The following is a 24,945-nucleotide window of genomic DNA, read 5'->3' on the forward strand; positions in this document are numbered from 1 at the left end:
AATATATTTTTGATCTTTTGAAGTGCACATGTACTGACAATTGCAAGGAAACATCTCGTCTTATGAGTACTGTACTAAAACTTTCTACTACACGTGTTAAGCAATTTTTAGATCCTACAATATATTGCAATATAGTTGGAACTTTATCATTTGTAACTATCACTCGGCCTTAAATTTCATATATTTTTCATTATTTAAATCAGTACATGCAAAATCTTTTGCAGTTGCATTGGCTTAGGTGTAAAAGAGTCCTTAGATATTTATAAGGAATAGTTGATTATGGTATTTTTTATACTACAAAGGAAAAATGACAGTAACAAGCTATACAAATACAGATTAGGTAAATAATATTAATGAAAAAAAATCTAGAAGAGGTTATTGTGTTTATCTTGGCAACAATTTAATCCCATGGAGTTCGAAGAAACAAAATGCATTAGCAAAGTCTTTGATAACTCTATGACATGAGAGTTATCATGGCACTTTCATACTTGAATGAGTAATACTTAGAGAGTAAATGACATGGTTTTATTGCATTTTAGTTATATTTTTAATAAATTTTGTTTGATTTAAAATAATTTATGTGCTTAGATCATGTGCATAATTGTAGGTGACCGGAAGCTCAAATTTCAAGGAAAGAATGTTACTGCAATAAGCTTGCAAAGATAATGAAAGAACTTGGTTACAGAAGAATTAAAACAAGTCTGGCATAGTGCTGTTGCTGTAGCACCATTGCTGTAGCACTGTTGCTGTAGCAATCCTGGAGCATTGATAGAGAAGATTCCGCGCGAGATACTTAGAAGATTGTTATCTGGAGTTTCCAAATCTGGAAGATACGCGCCCTAGACTTCCACTTACCCTAATTCTAAGCTATAAAAGGAGCACACACGCAAAAGAAAAGAGAGAACTGTCACCCAAGGAATAAAACGAAGAGAAAAACACAAGAAAAATAGAATTCAAGAGAGAGATTGAAGGCTAACAGAGGAGAAATCATAGAAATAAAATAGAAATCAGTCATTCTTATTATTTTCTTGTTTTCTATTTCATTATAAGGATGTATTTAATGCCTGAAATTCTTTTTTTTTCTATCGTAAACCATGAACTGAATTTGATTGTAGTTGAGTAATAAACGATCTTAATAGATGTTTGGCTGATATACGTGCGTTGCTCTGTGTTTGCTATAGCATTTTGTCTTAATTGATTTATTTTAATTCTCTATTTCGGCTAACCACCCATTTAGGGATACTAGCTAAGAAAGAGCCTAAAAAATGTCTGACTTAGTAGATCTCATTAAGACAACACTTGTTTTTAAATTGGGTTTCCCAAGTTGAGTGAATCTCAATTTGAATAGGGTCATGCTTGATCTAAAATTAGGGATGAACTAGACATAGGGATTTACCTTGTAGGGAAAATGGAACCTACATCATTTAATGTTATATTTAATGTTGGTGTAACGATTGATTATTGTTAGGTTGCATTAGATATAAGATATCCAACAGGCGACAGCTGATGATGCATGAGGGATTCTGCCCAGTGCTATAGTAAATGCTGTAGCAATAGTACTGTAATTGAAATAATAGCCAATGCCATTAAGTGAGCTTATTCACTCAACTACTCCATTCCCATTAGTTTTATCCTTGTATTTGATGTGAGAATTTTCTTTATTACATTTTTATTTTAATTAGTTATTAGTTTCATAAAATTGTTTTATTTTAATTTAGAACAAAACTGCATTGTTAAGGTTGCTGTAGCAAATCGGATAATATCAATCCATGTGGAGACGATCTGAATATTCATCAGTATATTACTTGTTGTGTACACTCGCACATTGACACCCATAGCATTAGAGATTGCACACAACAGTCTTCATTTGTGTCTTAAGTATTGAGCACTTGCAAATACTACAACAAAAATTTTATGGCTTTAATTTGTGCTCAAAGAGTTGCAAGTTTTGCTAGTTGATATTCTAATTATATTGTTGCGATAACACTAGAGCTGCTTCACTTGCCACCAATCGTGTTCTATCATTCAAGAACAAACATATGAAGATCGATGTTCACTTTGTGAGAGATATAATTTTCAAAGATAGAGTGAAAATCAAGTATATATGTCCCTACTAAATATCGACCTACAAACATATTCACAAAAGCTCTTTCCACTAATAGGTTTCAATGATAGCGAGATAAGTTACATATTCATCCTAGAACATTACCTTTGAGGGGGCATGATAAAAATATTGTAGCAAAACTACAAAACTTAAGTAATACAAATTCACAAATGTTGGACGACCTAGAAGTGTCGCATTCGTTAGTATTCTACTAATCAGAGGACAACTTTATCACTTAACTTATCAATTATTCAAGTCCTTTAGCTTTTGCATTTATAAGATCAATGTAAAGATAATTGTTTTGCTGGCCTTGATCTTATTCTTGGCTTATCATGATTTCAAGTGAGCACTATAAATGTAACGCTTATTAATCTAATGAAAGATAACCTTTATATCTTCTTCAAGCCTATGAGGTCAAAAATGGTAAAAATAATTTATTTCATGACTTTTGAGAAAAAAAGTGTGATATAAATCTTTTAAAATCTATTTATTATATAAATTTCTCTGTTTGATAGTAATTTATTTCTTTATTTTCGTAACAACCTTATAAAACAAATAGGGTTTTATTTTTAAGTGTTTACTTAATGTACTACCAGGGGTAGAGTTACTTGTGTAAATTTACAAAAACTCCATTGTGCAAAATTTACAAAATTGTCAATGTCATTGCTTTATACTTTTATTAACAATTTTACCATTACATTAATTTACAACCCTCTCATTCATATAAATAAATAAAGGGTAAATTTCAGCATACCCTCCTCACAAAGTGACAATCCTCAAATCGCCCTCCTTACTATTCAAAACATCAAGGTACCCTTCAAAAATTGTTATATGTCTGTTACTTTTAACGGCTAAAAGGGTAAACCAGTATTTGTGCATTCCTCTAACATTCAAAAAAGGGAAAAAAAAAAGTCAAATCTTTATATGGGTTAATTTTTATGGGCCTAAATCTTTCTAAGTTTTTCAAAACAAACATAAATATTTTAAATATTTATGATATGCATCGCTAATATTTTAAAATATTTTTATTTTTTAACTATATGTCTAATTTTGTTCGAACTGGATAAATTTTAATTTTTTGATTTAAAAAAATTATTTTAAAAATAAATAAAGAACTTAATTAAAGTTATAAATAAAAAAGAATAATATTTTACATTTTTATATTTATTATTATAATTATTATTATTCGCTTCACTATTCCTAATAACAGCCGCCACAACATGTATAACTGCCACAGCCTCAGCCAAATTCGGTTACTTTCTCCAATTATTAAACACATCAATCACACTAAACACCCTCCCGCTTTTCCCTCCATCAACTATCTCATGTTCGCCCGTGGCTACTATCCTCGTGGCTGCCTCCTGCGACTGCGCTAGCCAGTCGCTAGTCACGCCGCTATGGTGCGCCGCCCGTGTCTAGTAGTACGCCGACATAGACATGTTTCGGTTAAGATTAGGGTTAGGGTTTTGGGGTGTGGAGATTGAGGGTGGTGGTGGAGATAGAGTGACAGAATCGACCGAATAAACAATGTCGCTTTGGTGGGGTGTTATGTAGGCGTCACTTTCTCAGGAAAATTTTGTACTTGGAGAGAGAAAATTTTTGTGTGATTTCGCGGTTCTGGTGGAACTTGGGTTTTTTTTTTAATTATTATTATAAGTTAATTACGGGATTTAGTATTTATATCTTCAATAATGTTTTTTATGATGGTATTATCGTAATTTATATATGATGATATATCTTGTAATTTATTTAACTAACATGTCTAATTTAGATAAATTATCAATTTATTTAAACCCATTAAGTTATTTCAACACTTTATTTTTTAATTTATTTTTCAATGACTAGTCACTCATCAACCTTTTTTTTTAGCCTCACAATATCGTTACAAGAATATTCTGTTAACATAAGGGTATTTTTATACTTTTATGAGTTAACAGTGGTCAATGTTTAAAAATAACGAGTTTTGTGTTTAAAAATAACGAGTTTTGGGATAGTTTGATATTTTTAATAATAAATGGATAATTTAAAAATTGTCACTTCACAAAAGCGGTAAGCTGAAATTAACCCATAAATAAATAAATAAATAGAGCATTTACTTTATTCTTCGAGAACGTGCTTTATTTGTTCTTGGCTTCTTCGTGCTGACGTGTTTTGCTTCTTCTTCAGTTATTCATCTTCTCTTGGTAAGGGTATGTAACAAATTATTTTTTATTTAATCATTTATAATATATTTATTAATTGTAAAGACTAAAATTGATATTTTTTAGTTATTTTTTTAATTTTATTGTGTAAGATTAAACTATTGTTAGGTCAAATCATTAAATTTTATCAATCAAATCTTTTAATTAATTATTGATTAGTCATAGACTAATGATAGTTATTTCCATGAAAGAGAAGAAGAAATGCTGGAGATAAACCATATTGCCTGGTTTATGAGTTTTCCCTATCTATATACAAAATGCATTGCCGTTGTTGACTGGCGACTATGGCACGTAAAAACATTCTATAAAAAAAGAAGAAGCTTAATTAAGAAAAGTTTTGATTAAATTATGCAATTTTCTATTTAGTGCTTTTGTAAAATATTTCTTTGGCTTTCTTCATTTCTTTACTTTTCAGGTGTTAACTAATCTCAAACAATCAACCATTAGAGTCTAAAAAAAACTCTTCTTGCATTTTTTAATAAACAAGATAGTGTTCAGTCATTAAGAGAGATTTTATATGATATTGATGATTTTAAACTAGATGAACGACCCGCATCTAAGTCTCGAAGAGTTGAAGCTTAAGGTGAAAATATTGCTGTGAACCTTATCAAGATATTATTTCAAAATAAGATGAAAAAAGAGTTTTTATTAAATTGTATGGTTATTTACACTAAAAGAGAATTTGTTGACTATTAATTCAAATTCGATAATCGATGAATTTAATTTTCGAAAGTATCTCAAGACACAACTTAAATAATATTTAATTATAATTGAATTGCTTCTTGAATTCAATGTATTTTCTTATGCATTAATAAAATTTTCATTAAGATTTATATTTACAATTGCAATAATATTTGGACTTGGAAAAAATTTACCCCACCCAAATTTTTTTTTATAACTTCGCCCCTGTACACAACCGCACACTTTTAAAATCATATTATAAATCTACATATGTGTGTGTGTGTATATATATATATATATATAATGGATTCTGTAACTTGTTAATTGTGTTAAATAATTATTTTTCTACTTAACAATATTACACCACCAAAATATTTTCTGCCTAAATATTATTGCTCTTAACATATTTATGCACTTGTTTTTTTTTTTTTTCCTTCGTGGTAAGAGGGGCGGGACCTTCAGGCTGCATCAATAATGGCGGGCACTTAACTACCACAACCCTTAAAGGCTTAAACCCCCACCGTTTTCAAAAATCGGATACCCTTTCTCTTTTCATGAAGCTATTCTTCAAACGCCATTGCAGCTCTCTTACAACTCTTAAAACCCTTCAAAACTCATCAACAGAAGTAGCTCAAATCCTTAACTACTGCAAATCCGGTGCGCTTTGCGATGCAATTTGCCTCCTAAACTCCACAGACTTGAGCACAGCTTTTATCAAGAAACCTGTCGTATACGCTTCTCTCTTGCAAACTTGCATCAAAGTCTTCTCATTCAGTCAGGGCCTCCAAATTCACTCCCACGTCATCAAATCGGGCCTTGAAAATGACCCTTTTATTGGTAACAGCTTGCTTTCTACGTATATTAAGTTGGGGCCTGATTTTGATGAGACCCAAAAAGTATTTAATGGTCATTTTATAAAAGATGTCATTTCTTGGACTTCAATGATTAGTGGGTATATTAAGATAGGTAAATCAAAGAATGCACTTGAATTGTTTTGTGAAATGTCAGGGCTTGATGTTGAGCCTAATGGGTTTACTCTGTCAGCTGTGATAAAGGCTTGTTCAGAGCTTGGTTTTATCAGGCTAGGTAAATGCTTTCATGGGATGGTCATAAAACGTGGGTTTATTTCGAGTCATGTGATTTCAAGTTCTTTAATTGATCTGTATGGACGGAATTGTGAATCAGAAGACGGACGCCAGTTATTTGATGAATTGCCTGAGCCGGATGCTATTTGTTGGACATCCGTGATTTCAGCTTTTACAAAGAGTGATTTATACGCCAAGGCACTGGGATTCTTTTATTTGATGCAGAGGGAACATGGGTTGGTGGCTGATGGGTTTACTTTCGGGACAGTGTTGACTGCTTGTGGAAATTTAGGGAGGTTGAAGCAAGGGAAAGAAGTTCATGCTAAGGTTATTACATTGGGACTTTGTGGGAATGTCGTTGTTGAGAGTAGTCTTGTGGACATGTATGGTAAATGTGGCTTGGTCGATGAGTCTCACCGTGTTTTTGATAAAATGCTGAAAAAAAATTCTGTTTCATCATCTGCGCTGCTGCAGGGATATTGTCAAACTGGAGATTTTGAGTCTGTCATTAGGATTTTTAGGGAAATGGAAGAGATTGATCTCTTCAGTTTTGGAATTGTGCTTCGTGCTTGTGCTGGTCTGGCAGCTCTCAGACTAGGGAAAGAGGTTCACTGCCAATATATTAGAAGGAGTGGATGCAAAGATGTTATTATAGAATCAGCTTTAGTTGATCTTTATGCAAAATGTGGTTGTGTTGATTTTGCGCATCAAATTTTTTTGCAGATGCCTGTTAGAAATTTAATAACATGGAATTCTATGATTTCTGGTTTTGCTCAAAACGGAAGAGGGGAGGAAGCTCTTAGAATATTTGATGACATGACTGAGGGGGGGACTAAGCCTGATCATGTTAGTTTTATTGGAGTGCTTTCTGCTTGTAGTCATATGGGTTTGATTGACCGAGGGCGAAAACATTTTGCTTCAATGACTAAGGAATATAGGATTAAACCTAAAATTGAACATTATAATTGCATGGTTGATCTCCTTGGTCGGGCTGGGTTGCTAGAAGAAGCTGAAACTTTAATAGAAAATGCAGACTGTAGACATGATTCATCTCTTTGGGAAGTTCTTCTTGGTGCTTGCACAACATTCAGAAATGCTCATGTTGCAGAACGTGTCGCAAAGAAGATAATGGAACTGGAACCTGACTGCCACTTGAGTTATGTTCTTCTAGATAATGTGTATAGAGCAGTTGGCCGGTGGAATGATGCCTTCAAGATTAGAACGTTAATGAAATATAGTGGGGTTAAAAAAATGCCTGGCAAGAGCTGGATTGAAGCAAACAGTAAACTGAATCATGATCTTGATTAGTTGGAAGTACAGGGAAATGCAAAATTTCATGTGCAAGGTTGACAGCCAGATGATGAGAAGAGATTAAACATTCTGAGGTTGATGAAAGATGATACCGGGCACAAAATGGACTAGATAAAGCAAAATTTCACGTTTAAGTATTTATGTATGATGGGCTAAAGAAACAGATTCCGGAATCAAGCTATTTATATGAAATTGAATGCTAAAAATTATCTTTGATCAAACAGCTTTGTTTGCTGTGAAATGCGAGTGCTTCAGATAAGCATAGTCGCTCAAGACAGCAGACATCCACTTTCTGTAACTAGTGGAAACAACTGCAAACCCAGGCACACCTTCAAGCTTTCATTGCAAGTGCGACTGTAGAAAGTCATATCTTCTGCGGTCATGAGAAGTTGACTTTGATTTTTTTAACCACTTACATGTAACTGGACCACTAAGAATGAGATTTTGCAGAAGTCTGTCCTATATTTCCTTCACTTTAGTTAGAAAGTTATAACGGGAGAACATGACATGATCCCAGCGAACTGCATGAGATTGAGAAATCCTGTCTTGTCCATTCATTTGGAAAGTTTCTTAGATCCTTTTGAGTTCAAAGCAGTAAAATTATTTTCGTTCTGATACCTTCATTGATCGCATAATGGTTCCGCTGTCCAAACATCGAGTTCCTTCCTTTCCCCTGTGTCCTAGTTAAATTGTATAGCCTGGATAAACATTTATGTCAACACTCAACAGCAAGTGAACAATGTTGCAAAAATCAAACAGGTTATGAAGCTTGGAAAACTGTCAGTTTGGCAAATGGCAGATACTGCTAAGTATCCGAATGGAGAAGGGAAAGCTCAGGGAGATTTATTTGAAGAACTTCTAGAGACGAAGCACACTAAACAATCAACTTAAGTGAACAAGCAAAAATTGGTATTCACTAATGATACATTGAAGCTAATGCAGCAACATCAGCCAAAAATTACATTCTATATTTTCTCATCAGTTGTCTTAAAATATTAGCACCATTTTTTTATATAAATAGTGTGGGATGCTTGGAAAATACTGCAGCTGTACAATGCAAGTGCTAATGTGCTAGACACTACAAGGATGACAAATATTTGTACATTCTACACATTCAGATAACTTTCTTCAGAATTCTCTTCAAATTCAGAATCATCATGTTCTGGCGATTCAAATGCAGTTCTCATTTCTTGGCAAGCAAGATCAGCAAGATCTTCCCTGTTTGCATTCCTATAGGCATCAATGACGGCTTTGAACAAGTTTTCATTGGGTTCCATCTTCCCATATTTCAATTGGCTATGAATCCTCTTCACACCTTCAACCAAACCAGCTTTTCCATAACAACCCACGAGATTAATACAGGTAACAATGTCTGGTTCAAGGCCCTGATCCAGCATTTTCATGAACGTATTCAAAGCCTTGTCATTTTTGCCTGATGACTTGAAAGCGTATATTGCAACATTGTAGATGAAAGAATCAAGATATGCTTCTGCTTTGATCAAAGTTTCACAGGTACCAAGTGCTAAAGCATTCAAACCAACCACTGAATATACAGAGGTGATGATAGCTTCACTAGCATAGGGTTTCACTTCCTGGTAAGATGACTGTAGCTGCTTTACAGCTTCAATTGGAAAGCCTCCTTTCTTCAATATAGTAAATAATACTTTAAATGTTCCATTGTCAGGCAAAAGCTTTTGGGTTAGCATCTCATGCAATAATTCACCGCACTGACGTAACTGACCATTAGTCGCAAAGCATGCCATCACCTGATTATAAGATATAACATCTCTTAATAACCCCGACAGTTTCATCTCCTCCGCAACATCAATGGCTTCATCAAGCATGCCCATAGTCTTGTACAGGTACATCATTGCTGCAAATGAAACCGCATCTACCTGACCCTTTTCTCTTATATCATTAAACATAAATTCGGCTTCTGTTACCATACCAAGCTCTGCATAAAGACTGATCATCGTATTTGATGCAACAGTATCTGGACCCCCTTCCATTTCCTTCATCTTCTCATAAACTTGTTTCGCTCCTTCCAAGCACCCAATCTTACTATAAGCCTTGATCAAGGAAGTTAACACTATCTGATTTGCCCACAGTCCACACTCTCTCATCATGCGGAAATATTGAAGAGCTTCTTCAACCTTTCCAGTTGCAGCAAATCCATTGATTAAGGAACCATAAACAACTTCATTTGGTTCCACACCTGCTCTCCTCATTTCATGGAACAGATCAACTGCGTTGGAAAGCTGGCCGAGACGGGCATAAGCTGCAATAACTGAAGAGAAGGTCAAGCATTGAGGTTTGAAGCCTGCCCCTTGCATTTCGGCTAAGAGGTCCACTGCTTGACCCATTAGGTCACCTCCAGCAAACATCTGAGCAAGAGAATTATAGGTGCACTCATCAGGCCAAGTCCCAAGATTTTTCATGACCTTGAAAAGAGAAAAAGCTTTATCATAAAGCTTTGACTTGCCATAAGCTTTGATCATGACATTATACTCAACAACACTCTTCTTCTGTCCCACCAAGTCTCTCTTGCCATAGAAAACTGTCTCAGCCTCAGCCCAAAGCCCCTTTTCAGCATAAACATCTATAATTGCAGCAAGTGTCTTTGATGATAGTCCACCATCCAATTGACACTTCTTAAAAATGATCTTGGCCTGATGAAGCAATCCCTCATTAATATACATCTTCATAACACCAGGAACAGAATGCTCATCAATATGCAGACCACATTTCTCCATTTCAATAATTACAGCCTCTGCTTCTTGAACCATATTCCTCTGACATAATATGTGAAGAATAGCTCTTTGAGTTACACTATCAGGGAAAAGACCAACCTCTCTAATCTTCCAATAATACCTTAGAGCAGCATTAATATTCCCCACATCAGCATAAAGGGACAAAAAAATATTATATGTCTTTGTATCAGGGGATATTCTCCTTTCTTCCATCATACAAAACAAAGCTTCAGCCTCTGAAAGATTCCCATGACTTCCACAAGTGTAGATCATAGTATTGAAGGTAATTGTGTCCACTGCAACTCCAGATTTCAACATTTCAGCAAACACATTAGCTGCATCCTGAAGACGCCCTGCCTTGCCATACAAATCAATTAATGTGTTATACGTAGATGTTAGTCTTGGCTTTCGAACTGAGTTCCCCATATCCAACAAACCCATGTTTCTTGAAATGGGATTTCTCCCACCTGTCCGGAAAAGCTCAGTAGACAGAAAATGCTTAAAGCTAACAGGCGTAGAGCCTAAATCATCTGTAGAATCCAATTCAAGATCATCCAACTCAAGACGCCCAAGGCACCAATCCTTATAAAATCTATCTGCACTATCAAACTCTCCCACTTCCTTCAAAACCCTAACAACTGTGTTCATAGTAACCTCGTCAGGAAAAATTCCTCTAAGTTTCATGTGCTTAATCCACAAAAGTGCTTCTTTAATGAGACCTGCTTTCCCATACACATCAACAAGCATTCCGTAAGTATTATTTGTCGGTAAAACACCATTTTTCGCCATTTCAATCCAACGTAGCCTCAATTCATCCCATTTTTGAGCCCTACCTAAAGCTCGAAGCACAATATTATAGTGAATCACATTGGGTACATAATCTTTCTGTGACTTGAAAAACTCAAAAACCCGAATAACTCTCTCCCAACTTTTCTGTTCTTTAAGAACCACAGTCTGTTCTTTTGGACTCAGATTTTCACAAAATGAATTAAGGGTGTTATCAATATCATCATTAGATTCGAAAGACCGTAATAATGAAGGCAATATGCCACCATACTTCTTTCTCCTACTATTAACTAAAGAACTTTTAGTAGGCGAAATTGTAGATTTTGAATTACATTGAAGTTTAAACCCCCCAGAAACCCTGGGTCCTCTTCGGTTTGGCTTCTGGGTATGCGAATTTTTTACAATTATGTCTAGGCCTGGGTCTACGTTTTGCCTTTTAGCACAGGTTTTGTGATGGAGATTTATAGACCCTGCAAAAACCCCAGCTTTGAAAGGAGAGTGAAGAATATGAAGCTTACTTGGTGAAAAGAAGTGATGCTGGAGACTTTCATGACCCAATTCTCTGGAACTGTAACAGTGAAGCATTGTTAACGCTATGGGTTTGTGGCAAACTAGGGTTCTAAATGAACAAGTAGAGAGGTTGAAGGTTTTCGTTGGAGAAGATTTTCAATTGTTATAGTTTGTCGTTTATTGAGAATGCAACCGGGTGAGCAGAAACGCCCCCCCACTGAAACACATTTATCTTGTGTCATTCCATAAATGGGGAATTTTTGGGGAACTCCCTAAGATTTAACGTATTAACACTTAGATAAGAAATAAGACCTTAATTATAGACGCCTCCCCTATCGTTTATGCTCAATTTCGTAGATAGTCAGTATACGAGGATAAATTAATAAAAACACATTTAAAATTAAAATAGACAAAAAGTTGCTTTGGAGATCTGCCCACTGAAACACTCAAAATCATTTTCTCTTTCATCAACCGAAGCACACACGTACCCATGGCATCCACATATGTAAATGCTTTGAAGATGGAAAAAAAATCAAATTTTAGTCACCAAACCCCGCAACTTTAGCTTAGATTTGTTAAAAAGAAAAGTGTCGGTGGTGGCTTAAGGGTGACATCATGTGAAAATCAATGGCGTTCGGTGTCATACATGACTGCATTGAATTGAAGTAAAGAAGGTTAATCTTGAAAAGATTGTGGATTTTAATTTTTTTAATGTATTCTATTTTAAATTAATTATAATTTTATTTTATTTTAATCATAGATTGGACATTTTTTTTTGTTTGAAAATGAAAATGAGCTTGTGAAGTGCTGGAGAAATTACTGGCATTGTGTTGCTCACTAAAAAATTATATCAGTTTGTTGATGTGTTGAAGAAGATGCATGTTGTTTGTTACTTTTAGATTTTTACCATCTAATTTGTCAAGTTATGAGCTAATCAAAACATATGATGTTAGAAATTAGTGATTTTTATGTGGGTTCTTTGTCAAATAAAAATGAGTTAGCACTGTTATGAATAAATATGGATGATGTTTGGAAGATTTGACTTCTTAACATGTGCTTGAACTAAATATACCTATGCAGGTTAGAAATTAGTGAAGTTGTATGTATTAATATTATTAGAAAATATGGGTTTGTTTGTGATGTTTTGAAGAAGTTGAAAAGGATATTGCTTGTGCTCCTTAATATGGAGATTTTTTCGTCAATTGATAAGAAAAGCATTAGTGATAAATACAATGAAGAAATATAATTTTTTTAACCATGAATGTGTAAAAATATAGTTTTTTTAATATTTTTTCTACAGATCATATTTGAATTGAATTAATTGTAAAAAATTTGATCAAGGCCAAAAAGCTCTCGGCCACTGCTGCATGTGAAGCTAGTAAGAGGGAATTTTATAAGCCCAACTCAAAGAAGGTGGAGGTTACCTGACTCTTCTTGTTTCTAGATTTTTTCTTTCTTTACTCTACTTCCCATTTCATCTTCAGCACATTTAGTAAATTTGGCAGGAATAATTGGAAAGAAAAAAAGGCAAGATATGCTGAAAATTTGGAAAATAAGGTAGTTGTACTTCACAAAGAAGTAGAAGAAAAAACAGTAAAGGTCGAAGTTAGTGGTGGAGAATAAATTCTTATTCCGAAGGAGATGGTTGAAAAATATCATGCAACTAGGAGGATTTTAAAGATCAATGGAACTAAAAAAATGTCAAGGTTATTGTGTATTAGAAATACCAAAGCTGATTTTGAACTTGATTTTGAATTGCTGTATTATGTTAAATTTTATTAAATTTTATTTTACTGTATAGTCTGGCTAGCCAAGTTTACTAGCGGTAGTTTTGTTTTCCCCAGTTGAAGATACTTGGTGTCGAATTTTTATTTCCTAAGGTGTTGTAATGATTAGCTTAATAATTAATAATTGGCACCAAAGGCATTTTAGTCTTTTTTCAGGGGCAAGGGTAATTTCGACCTATCACTGGTCAACTAATGGTCAAGGAAAATGAGTACAAACGGTAAGGGAAGTTTCTGTAATTACAGTCATACTTTCTATTTAAGTGTCAATACGCCAAACCTTAAGAGATGTCCCTAAAAATTATCCTTCCATAAATGTCCCAACGTAGATCAATAGTATAATATATTTAGTGTGATAACAACGATATAAATTATTAAAAATTATAATAATCAGTTAATAAATTGTTTAAAAAATAGTTATAAATTAAAAAATATTTATAAATGTCCAGACGTGGATCATAACTTCTTTTTTTTCCTTGAATTCATTAGACTCTCAATTTAACTAGAAGAAAAATTCTACAAATCCATGATTAAAATTACAACATCAGTGTTATGATAAATATAAATTTTATAAATTATACATAAAATTAATAAGTGGAAGATAAAATATGTAAATTAATATAAAATTACTAATTATTAAAATGATTAACTTAATTTTTACAGAATTTTAATAAAAATAGTTTTATTCATTTACTTTAATTAAGCAAAGAAAAAGAACCACTTATCAATTGAAAACAAAAAAACTTGTATTGAAAATAGGTGGAATAAGTTGTATTTAATTGGTTTAACTATAAACTCTATTTTCATTCTAAAATATTTATAATTTTTTATTTTCCATCATAGTATTTGTAAACTACACATGTTAATTAAGCAAAATTAGTGATGCCGATGTGGATCAAGCCAAACAAAATAACAAGATATTCTTATTTTATTAATCACATATGTGATATATCAATAAAATTATATCTAATTTTCAGTTTTATGCATTTTTCATGTACATTTAAACTTTGCCCTCTTACTTATATTTATATTTGGTGTCACTACTGAGGAGGCATAAATGATGTAAAATCACTTCATCTTATAGCAGCTTTGAAAACATTAAAAGAATAGTTTTTAAAATTTGATTTTAAAAATAAGTTTTATCCTTAATAAAACATTAATGTATTTTATAAATTCAAAATTATCAGCATTCAATTTAAATACAAAATCAGTATATGTATGTATGTGTGTGTATATATATACATATGTATGTATGTATGTATGCATGTATGTATGTATGGTAATCAATATTATAATATTATAATATTTTTTATTTTACATTTGTAATTTTTCATTTTTTTCAATAATCTTATATTAGTTTACTTATTTTACTTTTATTCATAACTTTTATGTGTAGTTTACAAAATTTATATTTTATTTTACACTTATTGTTCATTTATAAGTTTTATACTATATTTGTAAGTTTTTATTTTATTTACCAGTAATTTATTAATTTATCATGATATTAATACTATAATTTTAATCATAACATTATAGAAATTTCCTAATTAATCTTTAGTATTCAAGTATCAGTTTTGTTGTTGTTCAACAAAATTTACTTTATTCACAATTAACTTTTGTCATAACAAAATTTATATTTTATTGTACACTTACTATTGATTTACTAGCTTTATAGTAATTTACTTATTTTACTTTCCATTTCCAAGTTTTATGTTCCATTTCTAAAATTATGTTTTATTTTGCATTTGATGTTGATTTACTAGTTTTATCTTATATTTACAAGTTTTTATTTTATTTACCAATAATGCATCAATTTACTATTTTTACATTAATTTAGATGTTTTATATTTCATTTACAAATCTTATGTTTTATTTTATAATAAATGTTGATTTACTAATTTTATGTTACATTTATAAGTTTTTGTTTTGTTTATCAATATTATACTAATTTACTAGTTTTTTTTATTAATTTATTTATTTTACTTTCCATTTACAAGTCTTATATTCCGTTTTTAAAATTTCTTTTTTATTTTGAACTTAGTATTGATCTACTGGTTTTATGTTATATTTGTAAGTTTTGTTTTGTTTATAATAATACAGAAATTTATCAGTTCCATTTAATTTTTTATTTGTTTTACATTCTATTTACAAGTCATATGTTTTATTTTTAAAAATTATGTTTTCATTTTATAGTTAATATTGATTTACAAATTTTATATTAAACTTTCAAATCTTATGTTTCCTTTACAAAATTTATGCTTAATTATGATATTAATGCCACGATTTTAATTGCCATCATAGAATAACCCAACTGATTGGAATTCAAGTTAAAGGTTACCTATTTCTTATCAATTATTATTAGTTGCTCATTAATTAAGTAATTATTTATCCACTGAATTAAGTAGATATTAAAATATTTAAATCCAAGTGTTTAAAATGATCCAATTATCAATGTTGTGAAAATCACATAGCATCATAAAAAAAAAATCTTACTTTAGATGCTTATATGTTAATAAATTACTGATTATGAAAAGACTTTGTTTAAATATGATTTATTTGCAAGATGTTTTATTAATATAATTTCTAAGATGTTAATATATTACAAAACAAAGTTTCTTCTTTAAAAAAAAATAATAATTGTATCGGGTGCTGATCATTTCCTAATTACTGTCTTAATTATTTGAATTAAAAAGCTTTTTTAGCTCATGGCCATATTTACAAGGCTTTTTCAATATGCTGTAAAAACAATTATAGTATCAATAGTAGGATTACTATCGGCCATTTAATTTAGAAGGAAATATCTCCATCCTTAATATATTTTTAATGAATAGTTATTATTTACCCAAGGTAATTGCTTAATTTAAATTAATTTCTTAATTTAGTTTAGATCTAGCTATATGTTATATCCTAGTATCCTACTATTACAAAAAAAATTGTTTATATTAGTAATAAATTAAAAAAAATTATTAGATCCATTTGCTTTTCAGTATTTTGATTTTATTGTAATTATTGCTTCCTCTCATTTAATCTTAATAAAATTTATAGAATTTATAAAAATAAATAAACAATATAACTAATCAGATTTATGTGATTAAGAAAACAATCAAATTTCGATGACTTTTTAATAACTGTGTTTGAATTAGTTTCTTTTTCTTTCTAAGTTCATAATCAAATAAGAAAAAAACGGATTGAAGAAGTGTTATCATCATCGTCATTGTGATCATCATCTTTTAATCCTTATCTAGTTATTAATATATTTTAATTTTTATCCAATTCAAGTTGTTTGGTTGGAGATCTACTTGAACTTTAATTTTGTTAAGGAGATTGCCAATTTCTTATGTTGAAGTTATATATACCCTTACATTTATCCTTTATTATTTTCATAATAACCAATAACCTTTTTGTTATCATAATTTTACAATATTATTCTTATTTTTAAATATACTTTTATGTTAACATAAATGTGTCCATAACATTGATGATAACAAATTGGATAACACTGTTGGAGCCTTTAAAACTGATTAATTTTTAGGTTGTATAAAGTTTTAGACAAGAATAAGATTATGAAAATAAACAGATAACAATTAATCCTAAGTCGGCAAACTGTTTTTATAAGGAAGATTTATAATTTTGATTTTAGAAGATAATGGTGAACCGTTTATTAGAAAATGGTTAACCAACAAATTCGAGATAGCAATTTAAGTGAAAATGGCGAACCGATTACTGGAAACGATTAGCTGATATCTCTTTGCAGGGTTACTAGAATTAATTAGCAAACCGATAACTAGTAAATGGTAAGCAGACTTCGAACATATTAACTTTTGGAATTAAACAGTGAATTGACAGCTCCAAACAGTGAACTGACTATTCAAATTTAAGTATAACAGTAATTTATACAAGTCAAAACGGCAATCCAACTTCTGATTATCGGCGATCCAATTATACTTAGAAAGTTAACAACGGCTAGTTTTTTACTTTTACTATAAAAAAACTCAATCAAAATGGATTCTACAATTGGCATTGAGCTTGTTCTTGCATATTTAAGCTATATTGAGTTCAAGTTTGTTTATTCTTTCATCAAGTCACACTTTGAACTTTCATTTGTAAACATATACTTTGTGTGAGGAAAGAAGTGTGTAATCTTTATTTTCACTTCAAGATTGAGTAATTGTGAGTGTGGGAAACACTTGAGATAAAGGGTTTGAGATCCCTTAGAGTTGTAAAGGTTTATTGACAAGTTGGAAGTAAATTGTAATCTTGTTAGAGCCTGGAGGTTGTAAGGTTTAGATAGTGAAATCTTCAAGCGTAGTGAGCCTTGAGGTTGTAAGGTTTAGATAGTAAAATCCTCAAACGTAGTGAGCTTGGAGGCGTGGACGTAAGCAGGCTTTGCCGAACCACGTAAAAATATTGTGTTTGTTTCTCTTCTCTTCTCTCTATATGTTTAGATTATGATTATTTATTCACTAGTTTTTTAATTTCATTGAAAATTTGAATTAGTTGTAGTGTGTTAATCGCTTAATAATTTTGAAAACCCAATTCACCCCCCTCTTGGATTGCTTAGGTATAATTTCATTTTATTTGTATTTATTAGTAATTAAATAAATTATATAAGTGAAAATTAAAATATAAAATTTAAGTATCAAAAGTAAGAAATATAAGTTTTAATGTGATCTAAAAATTAATAATAATATATTTTTCTTTTACTTTTTGTTATTTTGTAATCATCTTTCCTTATAATAAATATATATTTTATATTTGTAAGATAAAATATTAAGCAAATGACTCATTTATCTTTCTTTTTCTTTAAATTTCTTATACTAGAGCGTTTATTGACCATTATCAAAATAGTAAGAGGATAAGTAGCATACATTGATTTTAGTGAAGGGAAAGTAGAAATCTTCCTTTTTTATTATTTATTTTGTTTACTTATTATAGATCATTACATGAAATCAATGATTTACAAAAATTCCACTATTAGTATTGGGTTTTTTATTCCATTATCGTAGAACGACCAATTACTCTAAAAATTGGACCAAATTTACTATTGCTTGATGGAGTGAGAGATGTTTTGGAATTAATTGAGAAGGCAGAATGCAAATAGTCTTTATGAGTGCTAAATACTTGAGTGGTAATCGTGCATGTTTCATTTAAAGAACAAAATATACTGAAAACTGTTGTTAATTTATTTATGTATAATTTCTAGATTATGTATTTTGAGATCAAAATTTAGTATTCTGGGAATTGAAAATACCACTGATAGGTTGAGAATTCAGATGGCCAATTACTGTTTCCTATAAATATGAGCTATTGGTTATAAACATTCATAATTCATTTAGAATTCATTCAAGATTGAAAGTAAAAGTTCTCTGTTTCTCCCTATTTTTCTTTAAATATTAGAAAAACCTACACATAGATCCATTATATGTTATCAACACAAGATTGCGTTGGTATAGGAAATATTTTGTCCCATAACTCTTTTTATTTTATTTAATTAATACAACTATCATTACGAGTATGAGCAGTGGTTGCCATTAATTTGGATCTTCCACATCATAAAGTAAAATTTAGTTCTGTTTATTTTTTCTACTAATACTCTTAAATAAAGACTCAAGACTTCAAGAATTTGAAGAAATCAATTGAAGATTGAAGTTTTTAACTTCAAAATTTAAAGATCTTTTAAGGAATTAGAAGATTTTTATTATTAATTAAAGATATTCACCTTGCAACCATGGGCCTTGCAACCCAATCAAGCCTGGCACAACGCATCCACTCAAGATTACACTAAAGCCACGATCTTCCTCCTTCATCATCTTCATCAATCATTGAAGACAGAAAATCTTATCTTCAAAGATCTACAAGAGAGATTTGCCACCAAAAGTCATCAATTCTTTCTCATGTTCAATGGTGAAACCTTCAACTATAAGAGCATAAAAAAATATAATTATGCATTGTACAAAATCATTCTACAATTAGTATTATATTGATAGAAGACCATTTGACAAAGACATATTAGCGAAGACGTGTTTTATATTTCACGTGTTAAATCTGGTTCTATCTCCATGACAACAAGAAGAATAATAAGCTAATAATCAAGAATCATCAAGCTCATCCAGCTGGTGCAAAACTATTTCCTAAAGCAAATGCTACCGCACAGAAGCATGGTCAAAATCATTGACATAACAATGTCACAGTTGTGATAAAATCATAGTTACTAATACGACTTAGAAGTGTTGATTACTCTGAAGCATAAGAGTGTCTAATTATAATATAACCCTGTGAATTCTGAGTCGAACCACAAGAAACCTAAAAATCTAGTAGTTAATCATTAAATAAAATCAATTTACAGAAAAAGAAATTATATTTTTGAAAAGTGTTAAGATTATAAGATCCACTCTAGGTATTTAAATTATAGTCATAATATTCTCTCATGTCATATTTTATATTTATTTAATTATTAACTAACCACTTATGAATAAATATAGAGATAAAATACATAATGCGCCATAGCTATAATGGTGTTTTGACAATAGTTCTAAATGTTATACGGATCCAAAGTGACCGTAGATCTAAATATTAAAATGAAATAAAAATAACAAGTGAAAAGTATAACTTGTAAATATATAATTAAAATAATAAACTATAAACTTGATTGTCTATAAACTATAAACTTCCATAATTTAAATATTTGAGCTTCACCTTTCACTATAGCTTGGAAAATTATCTACTCGTATTGACAAATAAAACACTCATTTACTTTGCAAACTTCTAAAATATATTAAAGGAAAATTTACTACACAATAAAAGAGAAGAAATTGTTTTCTCTGCTATTGTCATCCGTTGCTCCCCCTCGATCCTTTTCTTCTACTCCCCCTTTTATAAGAAGCCAATGCTTTTTGTCATTTTTATTACATTCATGACAATAATAAAATAAAAGTATAAGTATTATCTTCGACCTCGAAAAAAAAAATATCACTCCCACATCAACCAGTCATGCAAATAAGTAAAGTAAACTCATGTGAAATGATCAATTATCAAAGTTACATTAATTACGCCACTTTTAAAAATGACATGTCAAACTCTAAAATCTGATGGGTGATAGTGACACTCTCAAAAGAAAATAAATCCCAATAAAAAGAGTAATTTTAAAATGGCAGATTAAACGAAAATAATATAAAAATAATATTACATACTCTCACCAAGATAAAAGAATAATGTCCATAACTTAGAAAAGAATGTGATCTTAAGTCAAACGAATTACTAGTTAAATCAATAATATTATTTGTATTTATTTTTATGCATTACTACATTTTTTAGTTCATATTACAAGCTTCTACTTCATACTATAATTCTCTAAAGTCAAGAAGGACATTTACTATGACGCAACATAAGCTAAAGACACGGCTAACAAAGAACAGATAATAGGAAAAACAAAACATATGTTTAAAAAAAAAAAGACATCTTTTAGAAATTGCAAGGTGCTTTTCAGTTTCTTTTATTTATTTTTTATTTTATTTTCTTTTCTTTTTAATTTTCTTTTTGTAATGCATGCTTTTCTTAAAAAAAAAAGCTTCCATATTTTTCTCAAACATGAATACGTGATGGAAAACATAAAACAGAAAGTAATACGTCAAATTGGAGTGGATAAGATAATAAGTTAACAAATACACACACACACACACACACAAACAAAAGGGGCAACTATGTATATTTCACAATGGGGATAGCTTGAAAGGTTCAAGCGGATAACATATAGCTTTTCTATCATTTTTAGAGCTCTAAATATTCTTTCGTATCTATTAGTTTAATGGAATTTTAGATGTAGCAACACACATTTATTTATTTATTTATATTTTTCATTGGTCAATTCAAAAGAAAAATATAGATATCATATATAAAATAATAAACTCCTAACCATGAAAAGAATAAAAAAAAAGGTTGCTCTCCAATAAAAATAATAGGTGAAAAACTCATTTGAAATTTATTATGACATGTACATTCTTTCAAATAACTCAATCAATTTTACTCATCAAATCTCTCAATAAACACTTGTCACCAACATCAACATGCAAGTGGCAAATATGGTGTAACATAACTTAAATCCAAAGATGATACGGGTGCCAAAATTTAGAAGTCATCATGTTATCTAATGTCAAAAGATTACAAAAAATGCCTTAAAAAAGTTTTTGACTGTATTTTTTTTTGCAAACAAAACATCACCAAGATAAAGAAGATGTGTTTCTAGAGTCACTATATTCTATATCTAGCCATCTGTAACTCAAATTTATCCAAAATTAGTAAAAACATCACCAAAACTGAGAATTTAGTAAAAATACAATAATTACTACTATCAGTTATTCCACAAGTGTCAAGTATTCTTTCCCCTCAACTAGAATAAGACATTGTCCTAAATGTCATAAAGGAAAGAAAATGAGTTTAAAGACATCCGCTTGAACACTACAATAGAAAATATCTACAAACAGAGAGTTAAATTTATTTTGCGCTTCTTACTAGGGCTACTACTACCATCATTGGTCAACTAATCCAATGTAAAGATCTTAAAATCTAGCTCTAATCTGTAAGCTTATAAAAGATCAAATAACTAATTAGCAGTGGGAGCACAAATAAATAGTTTTCGTTATATTGAAATAAAATGATTTTTAATTGTATGGTTAAGAAATGCTATTAAGTCATCATAAAGTTATAAACATTTAACAAACCAGTGGATTTTTTATGAATGTTTAAATGGGTCCAAGATGCAAATATAATTAGTGCTTCTAAAGTTGGGAGATCTCTTGACATGAAAATGAAAGCTTTGACATGATTTAGCATTTCGAATATTCTCTCTTGCATACTCGACACAACTAGCTCCTCTCCAGCTGGTTAGTCAGGCAAACATCCTAGAGGTTTAAAGCATTTAGAATGATGCCCAACATTAGGCTTCCTCTAGTATAAGTAGCTTTTGAGACAAGTTTTGGTAATCATCGATCACTTTCTCTATACATTGATAACTCTATGAAATGAGAGTTATCGTGACACTTTTAGACTTAAATTGGTAATACTTACTTAGAGAGTAAATGACATAAATTGAGTTGTTTTTTAATAATTTGTGCTTAGATTATGTGTATAATTGTAGGTGACTGAAAGCTCAAGTTTTAGGGAAGGAATGCTGTTGTAACAGACTTGCAGAAACATTGAAAGAACTTGGCTACAGAAGAATTGAAACAAATCTAGAATAGTCCAAATGCTGTAGTTGTTGTTGTAGCAATCCTAGAGCATTGATAGACTGGATTTCGCGCACTACAATTAAAAGATTGAGATAGAAAGTTTCCAAAAATGGAGGATACGCGCCATATACTTTCTGTTACCCTAATTCTAAGTTATAAAAGGAGCACGCATGAAAAGGAAAATGAGAGAGCTGTCACTCAAGGAGAAAATTCGCAAAGAAACAATACGAGAACAAAAATCAAGAGATAGATTGAAGGCTGAAACAGAGGAGGAATCACAAAGATCAATTAGAAATCAATTCTTCTTCTTATTTTCTTGGTTTCTGTTTATTTATAGGGATGCATTTGATGGCTGAACTAATTTTATTTACTGTTTTATTGCAAATCATGAACTAAGTTTGATTCTTGTTGAGGGATAAACGATCTTAATGGATGTTTGACTGATATACGTATGTTGCTTTATGTTTGCTATAGCATTTTGTCTTAATTGTATTTATTTTAATTCCCTATTCGGCTGACCACACATTTAGTGGATACTAGCTAAGAAAGAGCTTAAAAAAGGTCTGACTCAGTGGATCTCATTAAGACAATACTTGGTTTTAAATTGAGTTTCCTAAGTTGAGTGAATCTCAATTTGAAAAGGGCCATAGTTGATCTAAAATTAGTGATGAACTGGACATAAGGATTCACCTTGTAGGGTCAATGGAACCTAGATCGTTTAATGTTATATTTAATGTTGACATAACTATTGGTCACTGTTAGGTTACATTAGATATAAGATATCCAACAGGCGACAACTGGAGATGCATGAGAGATTCTACTTAGTGTTGTACTAAATTTTGTAGCAACGATACTATAATTGAAAAATAATCAATGCAATTAAGTGAGTTTATTCACTCAACTACTCAATTCCCATTGATTATATCCCTATGTTTGACGTGAGAATTTTCTTTATTGCATTTTATTTATTGCATTTTTATTTTAATTAGTTTATTAGTTTTATAAATTGTCTTATTTTCATTTAGAACAAAATTGCACTGTTAAGATTGCTGTAGTAAATCTGATAACATCAATCCCTATTCATCAATATATTACTTATTGTGTACACTTGAACATTGACACCTATTGCATTAGAAATCGCACACCAAGTTTTTGACGTTGTTGCCAAGGATTGATTGTTCATTGTGATTTATGAAATTAATCTTAAATGGTGTTATATTTTGATTTTATTTTAATTTTTTTATTTTGTTGACAGACAACCCTTGGATGCATAAATATAAACCTGTTGAATTCCAGTTTGATCCAGAAATTAAAAGAATTAGAAGGAGATTGAGAAAAGAGCAAACAAATTCTAAAGCTACTGTAGAAATGGATGATTTGCAAAGATATGAGAAATTTGAACTCACGATGAGAAATACAACCAGTGAATGCAGAAGGAGGTCAAGAAGGTCAGAATGAGCATATTATTTATGGGCAACCAGGGAATAACTACATTATGCATATGGCGGATGATAGAGACAAGGCCATTAGAGATTATGCAGTGTTAACTCCTCGAGCCATAAACCCTGGAATAGTTAGACCCAAAGTGCAAACTGATAATTTTTAGCTTAAACCAGTGATGTTGTAAACAGTAGGGCAATTCAATGGGTTGCCATATGAAGATCCTCATCTACACCTTAAGTTGTTTATAGAAGTAAGTGATTCTTTCAAGATTGCTGGAACATCTTAGAAAGCATTGAGGCTTAGACTTTTCCCGTTTTCTTTAAAAGATCGATCAAGAGCATGGTTAAATTCCCTACCACTTGACTCCATCACAACATGGAATGACTTGGCTGACAAATTTTTAATGAAATATTTCCTACCAACCAAGAATGCAAAATTAAGGAACGAGATCACATCTTTCCATCAACTTGAAGGTGAGAGTTTGTATGATGCATGGGAAAGATTTAAGGAGTTACTTAGGAGATGTTTTCATCATGGTATTCCTTGTTGCATACAATTGGAAACTTTCTATAACAGACTCAACCCAAGCACTAGATTAATAGTGGACGCTTCAGCAAATGAGGCCTTATTATTTTAGTTTTACAATGAGGCTTATGAAATTTTGGAGACGATAGCCAACAATAATTATCAGTGGCCATCAACTAGGCAAGTTGCAGCAAGAGAAATAACATGAGTTCATAATGTAGATGCCTTGACAACATAATTAGCCCAAGTAACCACATTAAAAAATATAGTGAAGGCTATGACAACTGTTCCAGCAATAGTTAACTAAGTTACTGAAGTATCCTGCGTTTATTGTGGAGAGAGACACTTATTTGACAATTGTCTTGGAAATCTAGCCTCAGTCAATTATATGGGTAATTTCAACAGACAGAACTAGAACAATTCATATTCAAACACTTAAAACCCTAGATAGAGACAGCACCCAAACTTTTCATAAAGCAATTAGAACCAGAATGTTACAGTAACCAATGGAAAAAACAAACATGTTTAAGCACCTGGATTT

General features: G+C 31.0%; 2 protein-coding genes and 1 non-coding gene across 3 annotated transcripts; 1 reads left to right on the forward strand and 2 right to left on the reverse strand.

Annotated features, from left to right (window-relative positions):
- Nucleotides 1-5,342: 5,342 nt before the first annotated feature.
- LOC102611639 (pentatricopeptide repeat-containing protein At1g03540) lies at nucleotides 5,343-7,834 on the forward strand. Its single transcript, XM_006491565.4, has one exon. It carries the CDS (start codon nucleotides 5,541-5,543, stop codon nucleotides 7,377-7,379), a length of 1,839 nt encoding a protein of 612 aa, XP_006491628.1. The 5' UTR covers nucleotides 5,343-5,540; the 3' UTR covers nucleotides 7,380-7,834.
- A 366-nt stretch (nucleotides 7,835-8,200) lies between these two features.
- Nucleotides 8,201-11,637, reverse strand: LOC102611938 (pentatricopeptide repeat-containing protein At1g73710). Its single transcript, XM_006491566.4, has one exon. The coding sequence runs from the start codon at nucleotides 11,501-11,503 to the stop codon at nucleotides 8,489-8,491; it is 3,015 nt and encodes a 1,004-aa protein (XP_006491629.1). The 5' UTR covers nucleotides 11,504-11,637; the 3' UTR covers nucleotides 8,201-8,488.
- A 12,675-nt stretch (nucleotides 11,638-24,312) lies between these two features.
- On the reverse strand, nucleotides 24,313-24,419 carry LOC112495851 (small nucleolar RNA R71). The gene has a single exon (XR_003062227.1). It is a non-coding gene; the product is annotated as a small nucleolar RNA R71 (small nucleolar RNA).
- Between the last annotated feature and the right edge of the window lie 526 nt (nucleotides 24,420-24,945).

Source organism: Citrus sinensis, chromosome 2, assembly GCF_022201045.2.
Source record: "Citrus sinensis cultivar Valencia sweet orange chromosome 2, DVS_A1.0, whole genome shotgun sequence".
Lineage (NCBI taxonomy): Eukaryota > Viridiplantae > Streptophyta > Magnoliopsida > Sapindales > Rutaceae > Citrus > Citrus sinensis.

Excerpts from the sequence above, each read along its gene's own strand:
- LOC102611639 (XM_006491565.4), top strand. The coding sequence starts at position 5,541 with ATGAAGCTATTCTTCAAACGCCATTGCAGCTCTCTTACAACTCTTAAA.
- LOC102611938 (XM_006491566.4), bottom strand. The coding sequence starts at position 11,503 with ATGCTTCACTGTTACAGTTCCAGAGAATTGGGTCATGAAAGTCTCCAG.